The sequence below is a fragment of the Acanthaster planci genome, linkage group LG17, assembly GCF_054643075.1.
Source record: "Acanthaster planci isolate LZ-2023a linkage group LG17, COTS_SCS, whole genome shotgun sequence".
NCBI lineage: Eukaryota > Metazoa > Echinodermata > Asteroidea > Valvatida > Acanthasteridae > Acanthaster > Acanthaster planci.
Genome location: NC_141793.1, coordinates 5,822,694 through 5,846,882, shown reverse-complemented (window position 1 = coordinate 5,846,882; position 24,189 = coordinate 5,822,694). Strand labels below are relative to the sequence as shown.

At 43.0% G+C, this 24,189-nt stretch overlaps 3 protein-coding genes across 11 annotated transcripts in view; 1 reads left to right on the top strand and 2 right to left on the bottom strand.

Annotated features, from left to right (window-relative positions):
* The window catches only part of LOC110989256 (piwi-like protein 1), a 30,359-nt gene extending 23,451 nt beyond the window's left edge, over nt 1–6,908 (bottom strand). The window contains exon 1 of one of the 6 annotated variants that reach the window (XM_087147898.1): nt 6,708–6,908. The gene's annotated coding sequence lies outside the window, so the exon portion shown is untranslated. Of the gene's footprint in view, nt 1–300; nt 321–395; nt 415–1,275; nt 1,421–5,362; nt 5,467–6,707 lie in introns of those variants that run through there. The other 5 variants (XM_022253500.2, XM_087147897.1, XM_022253501.2 and 2 more) reach the window with 5 other exon arrangements.
* A 23-nt stretch (nt 6,909–6,931) lies between these two features.
* Nucleotides 6,932–17,138, top strand: LOC110989257 (bifunctional coenzyme A synthase-like). Of its 3 annotated transcripts, none has more exons than XM_022253505.2 (8): nt 6,932–7,025; nt 9,006–9,689; nt 10,193–10,413; nt 10,997–11,128; nt 11,879–12,065; nt 13,128–13,375; nt 13,921–14,067; nt 14,609–17,138. In XM_022253505.2, the coding sequence occupies exons 2-8, from the start codon at nt 9,029–9,031 to the stop codon at nt 14,681–14,683; spliced, it is 1,671 nt and encodes a 556-aa protein (XP_022109197.2). In that variant the 5' UTR covers nt 6,932–7,025; nt 9,006–9,028; the 3' UTR covers nt 14,684–17,138. The 3 variants fall into 3 exon arrangements, with proteins under 3 accessions (XP_022109197.2, XP_022109198.2, XP_022109199.2); XM_022253506.2 differs by lacking the exon at nt 6,932–7,025 and adding an exon at nt 7,032–7,158; XM_022253507.2 differs by lacking the exon at nt 6,932–7,025 and adding an exon at nt 7,165–7,289.
* LOC110989259 (cilia- and flagella-associated protein 90-like) lies at nt 16,097–23,922 on the bottom strand. Of its 2 annotated transcripts, XM_087147913.1 has the most exons (5): nt 23,678–23,922; nt 23,035–23,172; nt 22,556–22,666; nt 21,362–21,478; nt 16,097–17,529 (listed from the first exon to the last, which is right to left on the bottom strand). In XM_087147913.1, exons 1-5 carry the CDS (start codon nt 23,774–23,776, stop codon nt 17,371–17,373), a joined length of 624 nt encoding a protein of 207 aa, XP_087004039.1. In that variant the 5' UTR covers nt 23,777–23,922; the 3' UTR covers nt 16,097–17,370. The 2 variants fall into 2 exon arrangements, with proteins under 2 accessions (XP_087004039.1, XP_022109202.1); XM_022253510.2 differs by lacking the exon at nt 21,362–21,478 and having other exon boundaries at nt 23,678–23,883.
* Nucleotides 23,923–24,189: the final 267 nt, after the last annotated feature.

The following is a 24,189-nucleotide window of genomic DNA, read 5'->3' as shown; positions in this document are numbered from 1 at the left end:
GCCTGTACATTAAAATACGCATGTGCATACTAATACAAGCCTGTTTAAAGTCCTCTTTGATACAAGTTATATCATGATACAAGTTATATCCGCACAGTTATATCATGCCATGCCGCTATCTGGTGCATGTTTGGGTGTAGATTCGGCAAGTGCTGCTAACCCAGTGGAACACATGGCATAAAAATTACTATGAAACGAAGACTAGCCATACTCGTAGTATTATGAGTTAGCGAAGAATTGAACATTTGGATAAATTAAGCCAAATTATCCCTAATAGGAACTTAAATAAATATCCCTTACCACTGAACTCCGAGGAAAATTTCCATCTTGGCAGAATTGAACTGGGAAATAAATAATAAGGTGAAAAGGTGTTGTCCTTCGATTGGGATAGTTACCGTATAGGAGTATATATGGCCAATTCAGCTCCTATCCCGCTTCCAGACAACAGCCCCCCAAAAAAGGAACAAGGAAGAGTAAAGAAGACTATTTTGTCAAGCTAAAGCTTGTCGAGGCTTTGCAGTCAGTCTTCACAACCGAACTCGTCCAATGGGCGATGGCGACTGATTTTGCTCCGCACAAAGATGGAACCAGGGACAGCATGCTCTCCTCGCACAAACACAAAAGGGACACTGCCGCTGAATGGGCCAGTGTTCTTTTGTTACTGGCCTAATCCAGGCAAGAACTATTTACTGGAGAAAAGCCAGCCAACATCTGCTTGTGGCCTCTCTTGACCAAATCTTCAAGGAGGTGCCACTCAACGGCTGCATGCGGCAGTTGTAGTAGGAATTTCACTACATACTCACACATGTACATACATGTACACTTTACACGGCCAACAAGACAAGTCTCATAGGTTTGTTCGAGGAGCTATCAAAGTATTAAGTCTATAATGGAACCCTTTCCTTCAGCTTTTATGTACAGCATGTGACTTGTCCCTGTTGCATCAAAACTACCGGTACTGGTATGTGTATACAACTGTATTTAGATGGGTCCCCCAGGCTTATAAAAGCCCCCCCTTGAAGTGCCTGATTCAACAGGTAAATACCCAGTATCAACTGTAATGGACATCACATTTTATTCTGATACAAATTCATTCAATCAACCACTATCAAAATTCCATTACTCAAAACGTGCATGGTGAAATTCCTGTTGCTCTGTTCCTTGCTCTATGCCCTACCGATACGGCGATAGTTCAGTTTCTTTCTAATCCACTACCAACTCACCAACATTTATGGCTGAGGGAAAAAGTATCACAAGCATAAGGAAAATACATACACTTTGGAGATGACCAAAGTGGGCCAGCATCGATGGTTCTTCAGGTACTGTGCAGGATGCATTTGCTTTCTGTGTGTCCCACCAACAGGGAGTGCCTATGGACCTCAGATGGTATCCCCATAATCATGGAGGGGGACTGATACTATTGTCATTCAAATCCTGTACCAATGTCAGCACAAAAACCATTCCCATGCATGTGTATGTAACCCATTACTTTAAAAGCTACTATCTTACCAAAATCACTTGTTTGCTAAGTGCAGAAGTTCAAGAGGAACATGCCATTTTCGGGATGGGGGGATTTCTCCTTATCTGTGTTATCCTCCAATGGGAGGACGTGAGACCACACACTACAAACACTGAATTTGGGGCTCAGTCCATACACGTACTGTATATCAAAAAGTGTACACATGCACAGCAGACAGAAGCGTCAACTGAAAAGTAAAAAGCTTCAGATATGAACCACAAAGATGCAGTGGCTAAGTGGGGGAAGGGGGGTGGGGGCACGTGCCTCTCCACAATTTCCGGTGCCGCCACCCCCCCCACTAAAAACACTTGAAGTGGATGAATGGATATTGAATGAGGCTAACAAAAGCTTGTCCCCAAAAACCGCATCACTGAAAGTTAGTGCCCCCCCCAAAATGCTGTTGCTCCCTTTGTGTTCCCCCAGCTAGGCCACTGCACAGAGACCAGGGACGTACATGTACAGAGAACCCCTTTTAGCCTAGTGACACTTACACGTACATGTACAAAGCTACTGGTAGCACATACATGTACATGTAGGCAACATACAGTACATGTACTGTACATACATGTACATGTACAGTACATGATGCACTCTGAAGGCAACAAGACGGCACAGGGGTATACATGTACATGTACCTGTACATGTATTATGCACGCATGGGTGCACCAAATGAGGAATGGGAACAAGACATTGTTGGTAACACAAAGTGGTATAAGTTAGGTAGGCTTGCGGTTGCAATGCACCATGTACAAGAAAATATCGCTTTTATGAGTGTGTGGTTCTGACATGTCTGAGAAGAGCCGATGGTGGACACTCGACGTTCCTAACAGTATGCTCTGTTCGTCTTCAGGAGGGTGACCAAAGTGGCATATTTTAAGAAGTATAGACAAATTCAGCTGTCTCAACCTGAGCGAACGCGCACGCATACTTCACCAATTGACAAGCACTGCCTATTGGTCAACATGGTTGAGGAATTTCACACAGGATGGCCCCGTGGTAATGGCTTCCAACTTTGGTTGTCAGATTGGTCTATTCTATAAAGACCTTTTTTTACCCACGCAGGGTTCTTGCACCTAAAGGACAATTAAATTCCATGACTTTTCCATGACCAATTTATAAAAATCCACAACCAAATAACGTAATTGCTTGGACTACATGTATGTGGAATTTTAGGTTGCAAATACAATCACAGATTTTATGCGCTTATTTCTGATAATAGAAATCATCACACAGTGTTTTATAACTCCCATGACAAAATTCCATGACTTTTCCATGACTTCAGTCATTCTTACAAAATTCCATGACTTTTGCAGGTCCTGAAAAAGGAAAAACAAATTTCCATGACTTCTCCAGCCCGCAGGAACCCTGCCACGTGACCGGATTGCACTAAATGTAAACAATACCACCACGTGTGGACCGCCTTGGCCGCGGTGATCGCATATATTCCTACGGGCAGCTTCACCCACGTACAAGTGCATAACGGGTACGTGTGCGAAGGCTGCATGCTTGACTAGTTTATCTTGAATAAGTACATGTACCAGTAGATTACCATCACAACACTATGCACGCATTACTATCATGACACGTGGAATAGTGTCTATAGGATCGACCTACGGTAACTTTGGCATAAAGAATGTGCATGGGAAAACACTATGGCACGTCTGCTACAATCGTGATTCATTTCGGTCACTTTATTGCGGGACCGTCAAAATACGTACCCGGTACGGGTTAAACTAGATTCTAAAAAATGTTTTTGCAGCTTAAAGGGGAACTTTTTTCGTAACTCCTTTTTCCTTGCAGAACAAAATTCCACTACTTTTACATACCGCAGGGGTTCTAAAAAGTTCGCTTGAAGAAAGTTTGCCCCAGAACAAAATGGCTAAATTTCCAAGGAAAATATATGTATAATCATCCCAGGTTTCGGCACTACCGTAAATATTTTTTAATTTAGCGGTGGAAAAGGTTCACCTAGGAAATACTGTGGTTCTAAAGACTACACATAGGTCACAGTTTATTTTGAAAGAAACTTGTGACAATAAAAAGTAAACAAAAGCAGTTTTCTCTAGGGCTATAATGAAAATCTCCACTGGTTCCAAAACAATTTCAAAATTTCTGGGAATTCACCAGGATGAAAGAAAATATATGTAAAGAAAAATTACAATTGGGAAAACTTCAAAATTAAAAAAAACAAGAAATCCACAGTAGACTATTAAGAATATTTAAAACAAAGCAACAGAAAAAAAATCTCTTAACCCTCACGGTATCTGTGACACAAATCAGTTTTGGGCAAACTAACACAGGTTTCATAAAATAGAACTTCCATGGACGCCATGAACAATGTACATTCCCTGCAAAAATAATACCGTAGGGGTTTCCTTGAAGTTGTCAGCTGTGACACTGCACGATCCCATGGGTCTCATTTCCTGTACAGTACATAAAAATCTTCTGGGAAGCACTGGCTTCTATAATTCAAACTTCCCCTTGTCTTTCCCTTTGTCCTATGCTTGGTTGATTCCTTATTTGCTTGTCTTTGTCTAGTTGCCATTTTGCTTGTCTTTGTCTAGTTGCCATTTTGCTTTTGAAAGATTCTGCTGAGATTGAAACATCAGGCCCTGCAACTTTTTTTATCACTTCTCAGACAAAAGGCACAAAGGACCTGGGTAGAGTCGACACTGAGTGTATGGATAAAAAATAATAAAGTACATGTACATGTATGTCCATGCGCATAAACTAAACTCCAAGAAGTCCGAAAGGCAAGTCACAAAATGTGGAAAATATGAACATACACATGTACATGTATAGTATTCTGGCACATTTTTTACAGCTTTGAAAAACATACAAATGCTGTTACACTTAGCTTCCACCTGAGGTACAACGTACGTTTTGAACATTTAGAAAAGGTCCTAATAAAGGAATTCCCTTCTACAAGTATTTCTACATTTGTACGTCCATGATCAGTGCAAACATCAACAGCACTATAGGGCATGCAAACTCAGCAGGTGGACTTTGAACAAGTTTTGAGGCTGTATCATTCAATCACGTATGAAGTAAACATAAACATTAACGGCAAACCAACATGTAAGTTTAAAAAAAATTATGCAACCGTACCTGGAGTCATTCCAGAAAGCAACGCAGTTCATAGCAGATTATCTGCGGTAACAAACTTACCAGCGGGATTGAAATATGGAGAGAGAAGGTTGAACTCCATTTGAACGGGTTAAATAATGTCAGGGAATACGATGGCCTACCCCAGTAATTCACTGGAGCGGGAGTCAGTCTCCCTGATTAAAGGAAGAAAAGCTGGAGACTCATCTGCTAGTCTTTACTTGTGTGGATTTATTGTTAATCACATCCAGCATCCAAGACATGATGATTAATGTTGAGCCAACAGTATGATTGCAATATGTAAATGAAGACCAAGACCCTGAAATAAAGTAATTGAACCCAATTCAAGTAGGTCATAGTTACTCCAATTATCGTTTCTATATGATGACATGCAACTTTTCCACGTTTTTGTCAAAGTCCAAGTTGAATACCTGTATACGGCAAATTATACATTGAAAATACACAATGGTATACATGTAGCTTACCCCAGTATCCGGGTAAGGCACATGGGTTCACATGTACATGAGTGCACGGTCAGGCAATCACCCTAACCAAAGACGCTGCTACATAAATTAAGTACACTATACAGTGTACACACAGGAAAGTCTCAAAATTGGGTTGTGTTCACACAACCAAAGGGAAATCCACATTATTTCTACATACATACACGTACATGTATGTAAATGTACATGTAAATGTATGTGTGTCCATGAATAAATCAAGTATCCCTGTACTTACACACGAAAGTGGCAACTATGCTCTATCCTGGCATGGAGACAAGCTTCCGATGAGTTTAATGGCACTAGTATACCCTACAAGAACATACAGGTTCTTGCGCAAAGGTCATCAAAATCCGGCCAGGTTACATACAAATTGGTAGTTAAGATTTCTCACAAGGGGAAATTCCCGTGAGCATGCAACATACAGCGTGTATGTACACTTGGACCCCGAAACAGACATAGATATGGTGTACTGTAAAATATCAAACCCTCACAACAAGCCTGCTCCAAATTCAGAAATTGGAAACAGTTAAAATAAAGTGATCTGGGTGACAGACTTATGACATTGCATGGGATCACATCTCTCAGGGGATAAATTTAGTGTTGGGCAGGGGGACAAATTAACTTGGAGAGATAAATGTGTCCCTCAGACACTTTTACCGGGGTGCGATCTGGTAAAAGTGTCCAAGGGGAGTGGACACATTTACCAGGGGGGACAGAAACTTACCGTTTACACCAGCCATCATGGACATGGTCCAGGTGCAGGGTTTAGTCTATTAATTCAAGCCCTACCAGAAACAGTAAAATCAGCATTGTTCAGAGCTAAAGAATGCATACTAACATCCCTGTTCAGGACCAAATAAACATCCCTGAGGTTTCTGAAACAAAAATTATGTTATAGTCCATAATCTTTCAATTCCTTTGCAATTTTCTATTTTCTATCTACCGGTAGCACCCTATTTCTGTAAGGAAACAAAGTCTACCTTTTCAAAAACAACTTTGCTAGCCAAGTTGGCAGTGATGTCCTCTTTCATATCAGAAAGAAAAGAGGGCATGAATTTGGTTTTAGAAAGAAATTGCTGGGTAAAACGGCTGCGTAAATGACACGACAAAGAGTTTTGAATAAAGACAAATTAGCGAATGTAGTCTGGTCATGCTGGTTCCTTGACATGGATGAAGGTTTTTTAAGAAATTAATATCCACAATGGCCAGGTTGGGTAACCAGGCGTGACCGCAGTCATCTTTCACTAAACTCGGGTAAGAAATTAATTCTGGTTAGGGCCTACTACGATTAAGGAATGCATCCTTAAGGTCTGAAAGTCAGTTAGTTTCATAAAGTGGACTTCGTTTCTATAGAGTGCTAAAGGTAATGAACACCCAATTACTTTTAAAGTCTGTCGCTAATGAGCTGGTCAGAAATTCTGACTAAATCATGCTTGAATCAGTGGACTGCGCCTTGCGCAGTGCGTGAAAAGGGGGAGGAAGTTAACCACATTCGATCTCGAGATGGGCCCAATTGATACGTGCATCTTGTCCTATGCTATGTTTGACCATGGCTAAACCACCAATCTCCACACCATTACCTTTTCCACAAGGTAGGCTGAACTGCTGGTTATACGTTTTCGCCGTCGCCTCTCTAGCTCTCCCAACCCATAGTCCATGAAATTTAGAGAAGATGTGCATAGCCCCGGGTCCATAACACAACATGCATTTCGGATTGTCGTTCGCAAGTTCCTCTGTTCGCAGTAGTACCGTACCGGTTGTGACCTCGCTGAATGAATTACTGGCGCGCTCAAAGATCAAAGGGCACGATCTAGTTTTTAATGCATTATGCTATAGTATAGTATGAGCTGAGGCGCAGGCCGCCGCGCGAGCCGGTATTCGTGTAGTTCACTTGACTTGTAAGTTTTTGAAGATTTTGTACAGTTGTAACTCTGGGCAAATGCACGAATTAAATGAGAAGCTGTATCGCCACTGGTGCAAAAAGAGGATGGTCTTGTTATGGCGCTGAATCAGATTCATATTCAGGACATGGTAGTAGTGAGTAGGGACATGACGGAGGGCCTAGCCTCGGGTGGTAGGGAGGAGTAGGTTTGTACCCCCAGAACTGTGGAGTACCGGGTCCGACGTCCGCTCCTCTCAGCTCCCACGAGGGAGTTCTGGGGGTAGGGTGCATGTAGGCCCCATGTACTTCGAGAACTCAAAGTCACCACTCTGTACTCCGTCCGTGACAGAGTAGTGACTTTGAGTTCTCGAAGTAGCATGTATACTTAGTTACTGCTGGCCATGGCCCGTTGCCGAGGGTGAGAGGTACATGCATGACTGATGGCGGAAGGGTGGGGAACCAGTGGCCCCCTACATTTTTTTGACTGGGGGGCATGGTCCTTCATTTTTGCTGGTTCTGTAATGACGAGCTGAATGGATCGGCCTGTTTATAGCTGATACATGGTGGCAGTGTTCTAACCACAGTGGGCAGTGCCGGGCGGCACCACCACCATGCAGAACACTGCATGATGGTCTCACAACTGGCACCCCACTATGAAAATCTTTCCTCTGCTGTTTGGGATGTGCAGTGGTCATGGTGGCCATGGTGACCGGTGGGGCCCCAGGTATCAAATTCCAACTACTTTTGAGACAATCCCAAGTAAAGCATGTATAACGTCAATGCTATAGTTAGCACAGAGTGCTAGTCAAAGTCATGCCGTAGGCTACAGCAGTTTTCTAATATTTTTTTTAGTAACAAGGGCGTGTTATCAACAAGTGACAACTCAGGCTTGCAGGAAATTGGAATTATTTCATATTTGTTTCATACTCAGATGAAATACCTGGCTGGCATACATTGTATTTTGGATGAATTATGTCAGGTGTGAGCTGCATTAAAATTTTGAGAAGGTTGAGAAACTTTTTTACAGAAATTTGCCAACTAATATTGGGTCAGCTCTACTGAGTGGAGCGTTACTATTCCTCTTTTTCGAAAAAGAGGAATACATGTACTAACGTTCCACTCAGTAGAGCTAATATTGGATGTACACAACTGCAGCACTAGGCCTATAGGCCTAGTTAAGATCATCCCAACTATTGGGATAGATGCTATAGATGGAGCACAGAGGTACTACCCTTTGTAGGACTCTACTTCTGGAAACTTATGTTAGGAGGCACCAAATACGTATACCTTCTACAGTTTCTAGAAGTACTAATACTAGTAGTAGGACTCCTACTTAAGTACTGGTAGGTCTCGGTCATGCTCCCTATTGTCAATAGTTGGTAAGATGGGGAGTTGGTACGTACATATATTTGAAAAAAGAATTCCATAATTATGTATGGGTGCTGCAAATGTTTCCCTGCAGTGACCCATTGGCCATCTGAAAGCAATAAAATGTCCTAAAAAGTCAAATTTAGCTGTGAAAATATTGAGGTATTCACTTAGAAAACACAATTTTTCAGACCAGTTGTGAAGGGTTTGTGCACAGGGTGTCAAGTGTTGTCCGTATGTGGTATTCTTTCCAAAATCTCATAATGCAGACTATGGATTCACAATGACAATGTAAGGGTGGAACCAGACAGAGATTCGTCCTGGTATTAAAAATTTCTCAGCCTCCCAAACCATTCACCGCACGTGGTCAGTTGCTTTGCAGTATAGAGTACCAAAGTATGATGTCATTGTGAATCAGAAAGTACAGTGCAGATGAATGGAGTACACATGCATGTTGGTTCGCGTTCTGGTTCTCGCGTTAATGTCTTTTACATACATTGTGCGTGTGACGCATTCACTTTGATGCTGTCGCATGATTAGTGCATGGTTCAATGTCCACTACCTTAGCTTTGTACTAATTGTCGGTAGCCCTGTCTCTTTTTTGTCCTTTGTTCTGTGTATAATGTAGGCTTGAGCTATTCTCTGACCAAGATGCATCCCAGTTGCAGGACGGGGCTTCTCATTTTGACAGCACCCGTCAACCAACTCATCCAGCGAATCAGTCCAATACTGTGTCATGCTGCCACCTGCATACGTGAAACACTTTACGTACAACTGCAGCCGGGCCTAGACCACGAACAGGAACCGTATAAACAAAGTCTGCTTCCTGTCACTCGGGACGTCTGCACGACCATCACTGCGATCTATGCGCAGTCGGCCGTGCAGGCTGGGCAAGATGTGCGAGTCCTGCTAAACAACTTCAGTAATCGGTCTGGGACCCCACCTCCGCCGAGAGTACTCCCCAGGGAAGTCGGCCTTGTGCTGACTGACTGCTCATCACAGGGCTCGCTCCAAGCCCTGCTCAAGTCGTGGTTTACATTTCCGACTAGTCCTGACATTGAAATCATTCCCGAATCTGTCTGGTTAAAATCGCGGGATGGCAGTGATTCCAATTCAGTCATAAATAGTTCTCTACCAGCTGATGCCAAAAGTATCAGTTCAGACTGCTCAGCAGTCAAAAGTTACGGGAGTGTGGTTCTGGGTGGTACGTTTGACTGTATTCACATTGGACATAAAATCCTACTCAGCGAATCGGCCATAAGGGCAGAAGAGAAGATAACAGTTGGAGTGACAGACAGGTCTATGCTTAACCGTAAGAACAAAGGTTTTCTGCTAATATACCCATAGAGCAACATGTGTATAGAAAAACTAGAGCGCCGACCCGCTTACAAAGTGATGCGTGCTGGGCGCATCTGTATTGGTGCACAAACCTAAGGAAAACTTGAAATATTTTACGGCTTTTGCACGGCTATATGTATATCTGTGTCCGTACTCTAAAATGTGTCAACAAAGCCGATACACAGAAACTAAAATGCCCAATCAGAGTGAGCATTTCTTTCATTTGCTCTGATTAGACAATGCATATGCACACGCGTATGCACTGCTGATAGATTTTGCTGTGACTTTGGGATGGCATCAAATTTTCTCCACGCAGAGAATGAGAAGTTAGTGCCCTGGTAATCTAATATATTCATATGTCTATGAAAATACCTGATGAGCACACATTTGGGGAACTCAGTCCATTAGGTGTATTAAGGCCTGATAAATCTATTTCTTTATTTTTTGTGTGTGTTTGCACAATTGGTTGGTTTATAGGGAAAACACTGCCAGAGTTGATCCAGCCCTTGGACGCTCGCATTGCATCTGTCTGCGACTTCATCCGTGACGTCAAACCCCACATCCTACAGCCGGACTCCGTTGTGCCCATCTCGGACCCTTACGGCCCCAGCATCGTGGATCCGGAGATGAGGTGCATTGTGGTCAGCGAGGAAACCAAGAGAGGAGGTGATGCGGTGAACAAGAACAGACAGGAAAAGGTGAAATGATTAAGCCAGTTTTTGTAAGATCACAGCCTTATATTACAGTATACTCTTAATGAAAGTGCGCAAGTGCGGTGGCTAGAATGATTTTATGAGGTGACAGAATAAATGTTCTATTTCAAGACGCAAAGCAGAGTGGAATGTACATGTAACATAGAATCTGTCGCCACATGAATCATGCTTTCCATGGCATGAAAGTGAAACATACATGATTTGTTTTCTTCAAGCCTGAATATATCTTCTCTGACTACAAGTAGCCATTTTATTTTCTCAGCTTAGGGTAAAAGTATAACACAAGATTTCACATTCTGAGTTGAGACTGAAATTCTGTCTGTCTGTAGGTACCCACTGGGCATGCCCATTGTTCATATATATATTTGACGGGATATGGAGACGGTAGCCATCTTTTGAGTGACTGCTTTTGTCCCAGAGGGATAGCACAGTGTGCCCACGTGTATCCCTGTGGAGCAAAGGCTCCTAAAAAAAAATGTAATGGTCACACTAGATTATGCCATTTATTAAGTCGGTGTGATTAACAGCCTACCAATCAGATGATGTACTCTCTCCTTTTTGTGTTTAGGGTTTGTGTGTGTTAGACGTACATGAGATACCTCTTGTTGAGGACATCAAGCACGCTGCTCACGAAGAAGCCAAGATAAGTTCCTCATCACAGAGGATGCGACTGCTGGGAACACTGCTCAAGGAACCTGTGGTGAGTTGAAAGAAGCTAGAGGAACCTTGAGTGGAACGATTTGATGCTTTGAGGTCTGGTGCCTTGAGTTCGAGATCCCATGGGAAGACTGTAGGTTTGAATCCAGTCATTTAGAGCTACACAGAAACGTAGTGCCAGGAGTGATATTATTTTGAGCCAAAATACAGACTTTTATGACAAGACACCACTATCCAGGGTTTTATGTGGGACTGAAATATCTGCCTGTCCTCTCCCAGGAAATATTTTTGAAACTGACAACCTTGGTGCTATCTGAGGCCATATGCATCCAGTATTTTGGACGATGTTTGAGAGTTTAAAGATTTATTTGTAAATTGTCAAAGAGAAAAAAAATAGCCTGTCCAAATTTGCTTCTGCCTGTCCTCAGGACAGGTGGGCAGGTGACAGGATGAAACACTACCACAATGAAATCATTGGACTTATGAAAGCAGACCTTTTCAAGATGTATGAAACAATTTCTCACCCCAGTGACAGTCCTGAAACTCTGGTACATTGTTGCTGAGCAACGTTTGTCTCCTGTGAATCAAAAAAAGAGGTAGGGGGGGTTGCTTGCCGGTTGTTGCCCCGTCTCCCCTGATTTGATACTGAACATGGACATGAGCCATGTGACGTTAGTGTCACCATATTAATGGTGCCTCATCAAATTTATCTGTTGGTCGACAGTGTCGGGACTTGGTGAGAACCAAGGCCAGGCTTTATTCTCTGCCACTTTCTCCTACAATTTCCCTTTAGAAGAAAGGCCTGTCCGACACCCCGTACGTGATTGGTCTGACTGGCGGCATAGCCAGCGGCAAGTCGGCAGTCTGCAAGCGGCTGGAAGGACAGGGTGCGGCGGTTATCGACTGTGATAAGCTGGGTCATAAAGCCTACCTACCGGGCACCCAGGGCTTCAGGAGGGTAGTGGCAGAGTTTGGACAAGGTGGGGGCTGAAATACATTTATTTCCATTAGGTATTACGGGAAAAAGAGAGGGCTACAAACCTCTTTGTCAGTGGGCTGTATGCTTCTTGTGTAATGTTATGGTTGAATCCATACATTAGGAACAGATGTAATTTGCCAGCTCTCATAAAAAACCTGAGCCTTAACCACTTGCCGCTGAGGTTGCCAGTACCGGACACGTATTCTTTATACACATGGCCGGGATCTACGAAATCAGACAAAAGGAACTGGGCCTTGTAACAGAAGACCATACTTGTAACAAAAGACCAGGCTGCTGGGCATTACCAACATTTTTTCACTCTCAGTAGTGGATCCAGCCTTGTTTGAAACAGTATACCACTTGGGGCATTTAGAGCGAGCGGATTACCACTGGGGACAAAAGCGCTCCACCACTGCAGCAATAAGCCACACAGCACTGCTGCACGCTAATCTGGCCCCTATTGGAAAGAGGTCAGCAGCACACTGAGCCAGGTTCGTGAACAAAAGAACGCTACATAACACACCACAATCTGGGCTCTTTTTACAAGGCTACAGGCCTGGCTGAAATACTCAGGTGTCAGTAGATTTTGTCTGTCAGATTAGAGTAGCCACCAGACAGTCATTCTTGTGGGTGTAAACATCCGTTAATTGAAATGATAAATTTTTGAAGAATTTTGAAAACTGAAAATCTTGAAAATGTCCCGTGTGTGTGCACTGCATTTTTCAAACCACCCGGCAGCAAGTGGTTAATAGTTGTTCTGAGAAACAGATCGCAACGTGTGCTTCTGGCATTACTAAGGAGGGGAGGTTTGCCAAATGTAGAGGGATAAATTTCCATTGGATATATTTTAACTATTTAGTAGCTTGTTTTGGGAAGATGGTCGGACTAGTTCCATTTGAAAAGATGGTAAACTGGTTTTTCCTCAGGTTTGACTCGGTTTATTACCACCTGTTACCACAGACAGCTAATCAACTATCCACCTGAAACACTGAGTATGTGGTATCGTGCAGAAAGAGAATGATTTTTTGGCTTTGTTTTTGGGGGTTGGGTGGATTTGCTACAGATGTTGTCGGATCAGATGGCAGCATCAACCGACGTGCCCTAGGGGCCAAAGTCTTCCAAGACCGGTCGCGCCTGGACCGGCTGAACCAGATAATCTGGCCGGAGATTGCCAGCATGGCGCGGGAGGAGCTGAGAACCCTGGGGGCGGGGGGCTGCTTGGTATGCGTTCTGGACGCAGCTGTGCTGCTAGAGGCTGGCTGGGATGAGTTCTGCCATGAGGTGTGGTCCTGCATTATTCATCAGGACGAGGTGAGACACGCCTCTATTCATGATGCTGGTCTCATGTATTATTCATGACAGTAAAATCATAGCATCGTGCATGGGATGAAGTTGGCCACACCATCTTCAAGTAGAATCTTCACCACAGTTGTCAGTTGCTTCAACATTACCAAGTCCCTTTGCCTGTGTAGTTCTAATTAAACAAAATGAATTATTAAGTTTTCTTTTACCACCTGTCATGACCTGTAGAGTAGGTCATTTACTCTGGAAAAATAACATACACGCCTCTGTATTTAGCCTTGCAGGGAAATAGCTGTTCACGCACGTAACAATGGACACTGTCACAAATTGTGCCCCAACCTCAAGGAATGACCAAGCTAGGTTGTCTTTGGAATGGGCTAATGACATGCATAAATGCTAAGAATGTTATGAAAATTGTACTGTAAAGTGTTTAGACGGATTTCATTTATTTCCTCATTCAGATTCAGTGTTTCATACCTTCCACTTTGTAAGCTCTCAGTTTGTTTCGAGGTTGGTCCATTTGGTTGCCGTTTTTTCTGATGTCTTGATGTCAGGCTCTGAAGCGTATTCTGGACAGAGATCGCCTGCCAGAGGAGAAGGCTCGACAGCGAATAGAGTCACAGCTCAGTAACCAGGAGCGCGTAGACAGGTCCAATGTGGTCCTGTGCACCTTCTGGGAACCAGAGGTCACCCAGAAACAGGTACTGGTCAAACAAAAGCTTCATCAGAAGTTGGTGCCACTTTTGTCAATTAATTAGGAGGCTAAAACGTTTGGAAACGGCTGCCAGGCTTATTTGCTGCTGCTTCTTAGATGGCTCTGCTTTTTCTCCCACGAAGCAATGATTGGAAACTTTGATTTCTAGTTGTACAGCATAACATCGGCAGCTTGAAAAAAGAAGAAACCTTTGGAGTTTATCTGGGTTAGAGCTTTGCATCTTGTGTCACGGCTTTCTACCAGTGTGACATGGTCTATGACGGCTTTTGTATTTGTCAGTTATTTTGTTACCGGGGTATTCAGAATGATGCGTTTCCATTTCTTTGCTGTTTGAATCACAATTTCACAATGAAGCTGTATTCATACCCAACAGGTTCTTCAGTGCAGCAAATTCTTAAGTGTAAATGGGGCTTGAATTCAGTCGTTCTCCCCAGAAACCTACCCAAAGGACATGTATATTTACCATCATATTTAATTTGCAGTTATACTGACATCCAACCTTTCTCTATATTTGACTGTTATCTCAGGTGGAGAAGGCTTGGGCAGGGCTTCTGGGAAGACTACCAACTGGTGAAGGTGAACCCAAGCACCCTAAACTATGAAAGCTATAGACATTTGATGCAGGGAGAGGCCTTTGTTGTCATGGGCATGCCTGTGGCCAATTGTGCCTAGAGAGCTTAAAACTGCGGCCATTGTTGGTCTGTGCAGACCACCACACACATTTTGCAAGCCTGCTTATCTACGATCTCTCAAACTCGACTAAGAAACAGTTGAGTAGCTACAAGATGTCTCCATGTGAGAAAGGAAGACTCCAGGCATATCTGGAATCACGCACAGATGTGCTTTGTGGACATTCTGCAGAAAAGTAGTCAGGTGCCCTCTGTACCACTGGATATGCAAATCAACATGAATTTGTGATGTCACAGGCTGTCATGGCTTATTCAACTACACCATCTACAGTCTCCATATCATAACCAAATCACCGAGTTGGCCCTTATCAGAAAGAAAAACAGTTGGTAAACTAGTGGCAAGCAATACAGTGTATAATCACCAGGCATTTTTTCCAGGTAACTTGCACAGCTAATGCAGGTTCTAAGCTCTAACAACATTGTCACTTGGCACCGAGTATCGGGCCTTATTTCCTAATGACCGCCCTTGTTGGCACCATGCTGAGGGAATATTTCTTTCACTTACAAAATCTGGACCATGTTGTGGTGACACCGACCTGCTCTGAGAACCAAGTCGTAAGTCACCAGAGCAAGTTTTGAGTAACAGGCCTTCAAGAAAATCTTGCACCATGTAAAGTAATTGGAACTGTCAATATTTCTTCACCCACACAGAGACACTATTTTCATGAAGCTGCTTGCTCTTTCCAATGCAAATTGAACCAAATTTATTGAAAAGAAAAATGGCCTTATTACTCATTTTCAGAGCAACTTGTGTGGTTCCCCACAATAGTTATCGTACAGCTACAAAAAAGGACAAAACAGGGCGTGTGAGCGGAACACGTCCGACAAGCCTGCAGTTTGTACTCAACAGAAACGGACTGCTCAATGTATCACTTTATGTTACTACACGTACATGGAGGTGTCCCTAGACATGCTTGCAATTTTCTTCTCAGGCAGGAAGACTGGTCAGCAGGTGATAATTCACTTTAGTGTTTTTCCTAAAATCTCAATTTCCAGAAATGTGGTTAACGTGTAGTTTTTGCCAGTAGCCCAGGGCACAGTAATGTACGTTGTTTGATTCTGTTATCTAAGGGGCATCATCTCGAGACAAGCATCAACTCTAACCCGCCCACATCCTTGAAATTCCAACGGGACAATTTGGCAAGAATGAGAAAGGCAGAGCCCAGGCCTTTACGTGACATTGAGCATAATACTCGCATGTAACCCTTTTAAAGCACAAGTACCAACGTTTTACACTTGGTTTCTTGCACCACTGGTGGATTTTGGATGATCAGGGAAGGTTTAAGCAACAGTACCAGAACAGTCAGTCAAAAGTTTCTCCAGTCGAATGTTTAAGGGTATTTTTTTAATGTTCCCATCTTCACTCCAACTGAAGGTTTTCTCTTTAATCATAACCTCTGTTGAGTTCTTGAACAAAAAGGCATAAGAAAACATGAAGGTAACGTTTTATTTCTAGAAATAAATACAGCAATGAATATTGAATATTTTTTTGATACAGGTGAAGTCCACAAAATAATACATAAAGGGCTTTTGATATTTGCACATGGTCCATGAATATTATTTGGTCATGCTTTCACATAATGCACAATTCTGCTTTTGTCCCAGTTTTGGCAGAACTGAAAAGTTTTGTCAGAGCTGAGATACAAAACGTTCTGAAGGTCCAGTGTCCATAAAATATTCAAGATTTCAAGACAACCGTGTTTCATTTGTTCAGGTCTATGAATTCTATCCATATTCCGATTCCTTCAGCAGTTGCACCTTGGTACAATTATTAGGCAAGAAACATTTGAATCGTCCAATCAGATTGACCAAATAAAACTTTATAAGAACAGCATGGCTACAACAGTAAAAAGCTATGTGTATTTAAAAACAGAGCCTTCATTTTGTTTTCGTCTGAAAGGCTGCTCAAAATATGAATTGTACATACATATGAAATAATGTTCCACACTTCCTTAGACGTGGAGTGCTTGAAATAAAGATTGTCATGTACATTAACCAATTTACAGTGGCCATAACATTCAATTAACACAGCATGTTGGCTTATTTGTTGCTTCTAATTATGAAAGAATCATTTCTTGAAAATGCCAACAAATTTCAAATTAGAGTTACAAGCTTGCTGTTACATTGCACAAGTCATAATACATGTACGTCAAATGAGAAGACTTTAGGACTTGTCTCCTTCGAAAACACTTCGTAAGTACAGAATATACACATACATGGATGACTGCCTGTTTTTGATCAAAATTATAAAAGGTGCAGTCTGACAAATACCAGGGGGATAAAAACCAGTAATAAGTACATGTACATGTATCGCTTTAAACTTGCAATGTGACATTAAAGACAACCAAATTCACAAAGGTGAACATCAGTTTACTTGTGGAGAGAAACTTATGTTCCCCCCCCCCAATTTTGAACTTATCAGATACATGTAAGAAGCAATTCCCAGGGAAGTGCGTGTGTACTTATTCAAATGGCAAAGCCTTTAGCATGTGGATGCTGACTACATGTACTTCCAATTATTCTGTGTAATGTCGTCTCGGCAGAAAATTCTTGGTAGCACAGTGTACTGTGAATTGCTTCTTTTGGTAGAAAATTTCTGTTTAATTTTCAGAGCCGTATTCGGGAAGGTTTGTGCCCCTGGTCCGGTAGAATCCTTTCATGACCCTCTCAATTCGTGCGTGCTCCCGGCACGGGGCTTCCAGAATTGGGCGATGGCCATAGGCCGAAGAACTCAGGACAGGGATTGCCTTTTGTGACTCCTGAAGAAACGATAGAAGGACTTTTGAAAATACAGTCCTAGACTAGCCAAAACAACGCAAACATGGCCATTGGCAAACTCTGGAAGTTGACTATTTCTTGACCTGCCTTCAAACACTAAACTACATATTACACTCATCCGCACTGTACACAGTCTTAGTAATAAACAGAATACAAAGACCCGTCACTGTCGTTGGTTGAGTTCGGGTGGCCTGTTCTTGACACAGGTTTCTTGTTCTCGTGCTCGAATGGCGGGAACACGACTCAAGAACACTGTTCTCGGAATAGGATCCCACACCACCTCCTCGTCAGGGTTTTACCGGAATACACGGAAAAACTCGTGAGATTTTGATTTTTGAACAGCTGCAAAAGTAGAGAGATGGCTTCCAAAGCCATAGACAATGGGAAGTTTTGCAAAATGTTCCTGTTTATATAGAAAAGAATTTCGCCCATCCAAACATTAACTCTCGAATAATGTAGCCTACTTGGACGCTGCCACGTTGCATGTTGCTTGTCACTAACTACCAGCGATAACCGGTTGTTTGTTCCCGGCGTTTGAGCAGCTGACCCACGAACAACAAATCGAGCTGATCGTGAACATAAGGGAACAAGCCGCCCGAACTCGGTCCTTGTCTCCCATCTCTTTGGATCTGTATGATATTCTTATTGAGGACCTACTGTACTGTCCTCTCATTATGCTATTCTTTTCTAATATCTGTGCCCTCAGTGAAATGTCCTACTCTGTCTGAACAATACACTCTAAGCGACAAATGACAACTAAAATCTGAAATTAATAGTGGAGGAAACACCACTATAGCAGTTGAAAATATGTACATGCCTAGTTAAGAGATCTGGATAGATCTTGAGGACAGGTTGCAAATGAACAAGCATAAAAATTGCTTATAACCACTTGACAGCAATGGGAAATCTGACATTAGGTGGAGGCTAAGCAATTAGGCCTATGCAGGGGAGAGATTTATCAGGATTTTTCCTGATTTCAGGACTTTTCTTCACTGGGATTGTCCTCCTTTTAAGGTTTCTCACACAATCTCTTTAAAATCTGCAAGATCCCAAGTTAAATCAAAGAATGTAGGTTGACAGAGCACACGAAATGGGTACGTAAAGGGATGCCTATAGGCCAACACAAATGTATACCATAGTTGTTACACTGCTGTGGGGATCTCAAACTTCTGGTATTTTCAGGGGGGGGGGTAATTTTCCTGCTGTTTTCATATAACCTATATGTATGGCAGTCCCCACAGGCATGACATCATTATGTGGTGGGTCTATTACAAGTACATTTTGTTTTAGTACCTTTCTGAAATAAACACCCTGCTTAGCAGTAAAGATGAGAGAAGGCCTCAGAAATCCTAGGCATGGATAAATCTTATGTAGGAATGGCAAAGCATAAATGTTGCTTAGTCAAAAATACCCAAGACAATTTAGCCGTTCCTATTGGTCAAAGCCTGTCACGTGGTTGGTCTTAAACAGTTGATAAAGCACTGGCTGTCTGCGTCACCTAATACAGTACGCACCACATGCATGCCAATCACCGTATAAGGAGGTTGCTTACAACTCCATGTGAGAGGAACATACCATAATATGACAAGATGGGTTTTTACAAAATGAAGTAAAATTGTTAAAACAAAATTGTTGGAAATCTCTCATTGTTCAGTTTGTTTTGACTCAAAATAGAAATAAATAGAATAATAGAGAACAGAAATAAATACATGTACCAAGTGTGTGCTTACATTAGCCTGTCTTGCACTAATTTTAAAGACCGGCCCGGGATAATAGACGCTGATGATGCCCTCATCTACAACTTGGGCATTAGCGACAAACATTCTTTTAACACAGTCTTCAACTGGCATTTAAGTCTGGCTAAGCACATATTTATTCCCTTCTTAAACTTTGCTTTCCCCAAAAAATCAGTGCACCTGTTGCTACAGATTATCTGGCATAGGCCGGTCACATGTTTTTTTTATGCAAATGCACATGTACTTGGTTATTTTGTAAACTTAAACAATTACAAATAAACCAGTTAATTGCTAGTAGGGTATTTGTGCACATATTCGAATACAGATAGCCCACAGACAGCAAATACTGGAAGTGCAGACATGCCTGCTATCATCTCATCGTGATCCATTAACTTTCTGTCGCAAAAACATCATCTCCAGTTTGAGTTTCTCCCGCTGCATCTCCAAGACCTCCTTCTCTAGCCGGATCTTGTCTCTCTCCTCCTGCAGGACTTCTCGTTGGAGCTCAACCACCTGCTCATCGCAGATGTGTGTCATCAGGCCTGCTGGGCAGAGCCTCCTGGATTGAGGTGCCGAGATGTGTGGGGAATCCCGAGCCTTGGACCCAGGGTCAAGGGGTAAGGGTTGGTCGTCAGCCTCCAGGTGCACGCTTGCTTGTGGCTCGTCCAAAGGAGAGAAGGAGTGGTCAGGCTCACTGCTCACTGAATTACATGTAGGATCCCCCCGGCTGTCTTGGGGGAACCTTGGTTGTGAGCTTAGTGGCCCCTGACTGCAACCGTGAAGCTGACTGTCCAACGATGCATGAGGAGGTGATCTGCTTTGTGACTGAAGCTTGTTTGCCTGAATGCGGTGCTTAAAACTGCGCTTAGTGGCGGACATTTTTGTCTCCCGTTGATGCAAAAGCCGAGAGGAAATTGAATATGATGTTGTCCTGATGTCAGCCTGACTGGAAGACACGGCTCTCTCAAGTGATACAGGGACTGTTGGTATGGTATCACTACTTGTGCTGGAAGAACCTTTTGAATGACACAATGCACTTTGCCCAGCCTGGTTGTAAGCGGGATTAAGGGAAACTGCACTCTCGATCTGCAGCGTTAATTCTGACTGATTCGGACTGTTTTCCTGGTACCACTGATCATCATCTAGTATTTCCTCATTGAATGGTTCACCTTGACTGTTCTGCTCTAGATTCTGCATGGCAGATGCGGCCTCCTGTTCCATTGAAGAACTGCTTCCTGAATTCAGTGTTCCTGCACTAGTGTTGTCTGTTCTCATTTCATAGTCATACGCCCACACTGCGCTGCGAAATCCTAACTTTTTGGGGTCCTGCCCTCGCACCTCCAAGACTCGGTACACAAGTTTGGGTATGACAATGAGGCCATCTGGGGTGCGGTTGGTCATGCTGTTGACCCGGATTTGGCTGATGTACTGCTTGGCCATAAACTGCAGCTTCTTCCACTTGTCCTTCAGGTCGGCCACCGATCTCATGACGGTGGGCCGTTTCATGTGAAGTCCCGCACACATCCGGTTCCACATGTCCGCCTTGGCAGACTTGCTGGACCACTTGCAGTTGGGCTTGCGGCTCCGTATCATTGGCAAATTCTTCTGGATTTCCTGGAGCAGGTACTCGCATTCCACCTCTGACCAATTTGGCTTACGTGGGGTACGTGCAATGTTACTTGCTCGGAAAGCAGAACGTACAGAATATTTGTTTCTGGACATGCTGAAGTCACTGTGACTTTGAATAGTTTCAACTTCAAATCAAATCCTACATGCAAAGCACTTCACTCATTTATGACAGAAAATATTTTTAAACCAAGAAACACAACGAATGATCATTAATGTACAAGGTACATGTACTTCACTCTTCCATGCCGGATCCATAAATGTGCCAAATCTTGTCAAAATCAGCATTCATCAGTAACCGTGCTGCTTGTGGCCAACGACCATGAAACTACATCTGTCAGATTATCACTCATCTCATCACTTGTGAATGCTGAAACGGAAAGTACTTGCTGCAAGCATGGCAACTGCAGTGATCGGATTAAGCTTTGGTAACGGGGCCCTACTAAATTACCACGCATGCCAGGCATGGGGCTCTACAGACGAGGCAGACCGGATCGGACCGCATGACCTCCGTCGTGTCCTTGATATTTTGACGACAAAACTGCAACCCCTCGATCGATTCACTTGGCTGAAGAAAAGAGCCCGGAAACTCATCATGACCATGTACATGTATACGTGTATATAGTTAGTATGTTCGTGTTAATTTCTGCTCTACTGTAGCTCTGAACAGATTGCAGCGAACGGTAAGATCTGTCCCTGAAATTAAATCTCAAGTGTTTTTGTTCGACAAATGTAGTCAGTACACCTGCTTCATCTTATGTTGAAAATGCATTGAAAATTGTTAGTATCTATGCCATGCTTCTATTACTAAACTTGTACAAATCCCATGAGCTTGTCAGTACCTTACTCAATCCGTAAAACCAATGAGCAACAAACTGCCCCCCAAACTGTACCGCATTATTACACACCCCCAAGAAATCTTGTCTCCGTATTTTCGTCAGCACAAAAATCGAAATTTTGCCCGCAGAATATGGGAAAATTCGGCAATCCACCTTTGAGGCTCTGCGGGGGGGGGGGTGTTGGTCATGCAAATCACGAGTTGCATTGAATTCCAATCTGTTATCTTGCTGTTAGAACCACTTTCCTCGATAAGTCTCAGTCCCTTGCTTGTACATGTACTCCCTTGTTTGCACATGTCTTTTTCCAAATCCGGGAATCAGTGGCATACGTAGGATCCTAAAGGGTGTAGCCCCCCCCTCTTCGAATAGCACTAGAACCGCTCCTAGGAGCGTTTCTAGTGCTATTCGAAGAGGGGGGGCTACAGGAGCGGTTCTAGTGCTATTCGAAGAGGGGGGGGGGCTACACCCTTTGCACGTCACGTCTCCTTTTAACTTTCGGTGCTTCTCTTGCAATTGTTTTGCATTTTTCATCGGGGAGGGGCCTAGGCAAAAGTTGGGGGAGGACCGCGCCTGGTTGCATAACTGGCATCCAGAGTGTGCACCACCTTTTTGAGGGGTAAAGCACATGTACATTGATAGGACATGAAATATGGCTTGTACATGGTACGTTTAATGTGTTCATTCTAAGATTTTAAATGGGGGGAAGCCACCAGTAGAGTAAGGATGTCTGCCCCCTTCCCCAGTTACACCACTGCCTGAGATGAAAAAAGGCGAAATTCGCCACGCAGACATCAACCAAGTCTTACCTCTTCGTTTACATTTAGTCCAATTGTATGCTCACGATCATCCCTGTGTAATTTACTCTCGTAGCCTTCCTTCACGTGGAATAGACGATCGTATGTGGAATTGGGGCTAAACTGCAAAATATGTTACCAGATTCAAATTATTATTACTATTGTTTCAAATTTAACCGACAGGGGCTCCAAATCCACATCATCAGTGATCGATCCAACAACTTGACACTGGCATCAATTGAACTTGAGGACCAACCAGTTTGAAAATTTGTTTCAAATTAAACATTCAAACAAGTTGGAATCACGGTGAAAGGTATTTCTGTAAAGAGCATTTTTCGGCAAGCTCTTCCCACACAGTAAAACACTAATCACACCTCTTGGTTTCCAATTCAAACTTTGAATAATACAGTAATGGCCCAGTTAGTTCGTTAGCTGTACATAGTTCGATTAAAGTCACTGACTTGGAGGAATTAAGGGGACTATTTGCTAACCTCTTTGTTGTTGTTGAAGTAAGTGAACTTGGTTTTCATCTGTTCCTCTGTTGGTTCTAGACCTTTAACTCCCGGCCAATGTTCACCCGACCCTGCCCCTTTAGTCGCCAAGTGATTGGCGCGGATTCTACGTTCTCGCTGAAGGAAACCATTTAAAGTGAGCAAAATGCAGGCTAAGTGAGAATGCTTTGACCTTCAAAGTCAAATTCCATCTGCTATTCTTGACGTACAGCAAAAGCCAGATTCGTAGATAAAACTGCTGAGGTAAATGTTGAATGTTTTATGTGCATCATCATGTATTTGGACAAAACATACATCAGAGGACAACGTATTAAGATTTAAAACTGAGTGAAATTATTATAAAATCAACATGCGGAAATCGACGAACCCATTAAGGGCTGAAAATTACGTTCAAAAGTTATTACCATCTTTGTGGTGTAGTAACACAGAAGCAATACTGAAGTTCAGTTCCGTTACCCTGTTAATGCATTTATTATGGGGCTGCTTGATATTGAGTTTGCAAACTGCATCATACTTTTTTGCAGTGTTGAATTAGCAGTTTCAAAAGCCACAGGCTATTCCCCGCAAAACCCAAGTTTTCCAACTTTTATTTGCATTCTCTTCACTACTTTTGCTAGCTTACCCCGACTATTTCCTCCCAGAGTAGTTTTAATTCTTCTGGCGTCGGGACTTTTAATCCATAATTGGACATCTTATTCCCTTCTCCCGGGTAAGCAGCCATCCTGTGTATTTTCCGATAACGTCACGTCACGTTTATCTTCAGACCAACTGAACAAGACAGCCAGTGGTACGGTGCCTGTATGGATCGGAAAATGAGTTTGTTTTGTTTGGTTATTATTGGCAACAAAAAAATTCATTGTGACGAAACCAACAATTGCAACTACCAAGTTCGAAAATGTGACGTCAGTTCAGTTTAAACCACGCGCGCCCACTGCACATGCACTGCACGTAGAGTTGTCATGTGTACCGAAGTGCGACGTCACTGTGAACTAGAAAGTGCAGTGCAAACGAATGGAGTACGCGCGCGTGTTGGTTCACGCGCTGGTTCACGCGCTCAATGCCTTTCACACACTAAATGTGCGCGTGACGTATTCACTTTGGTATTCTAACCATGGAACCGGAAGTTAACGCGCA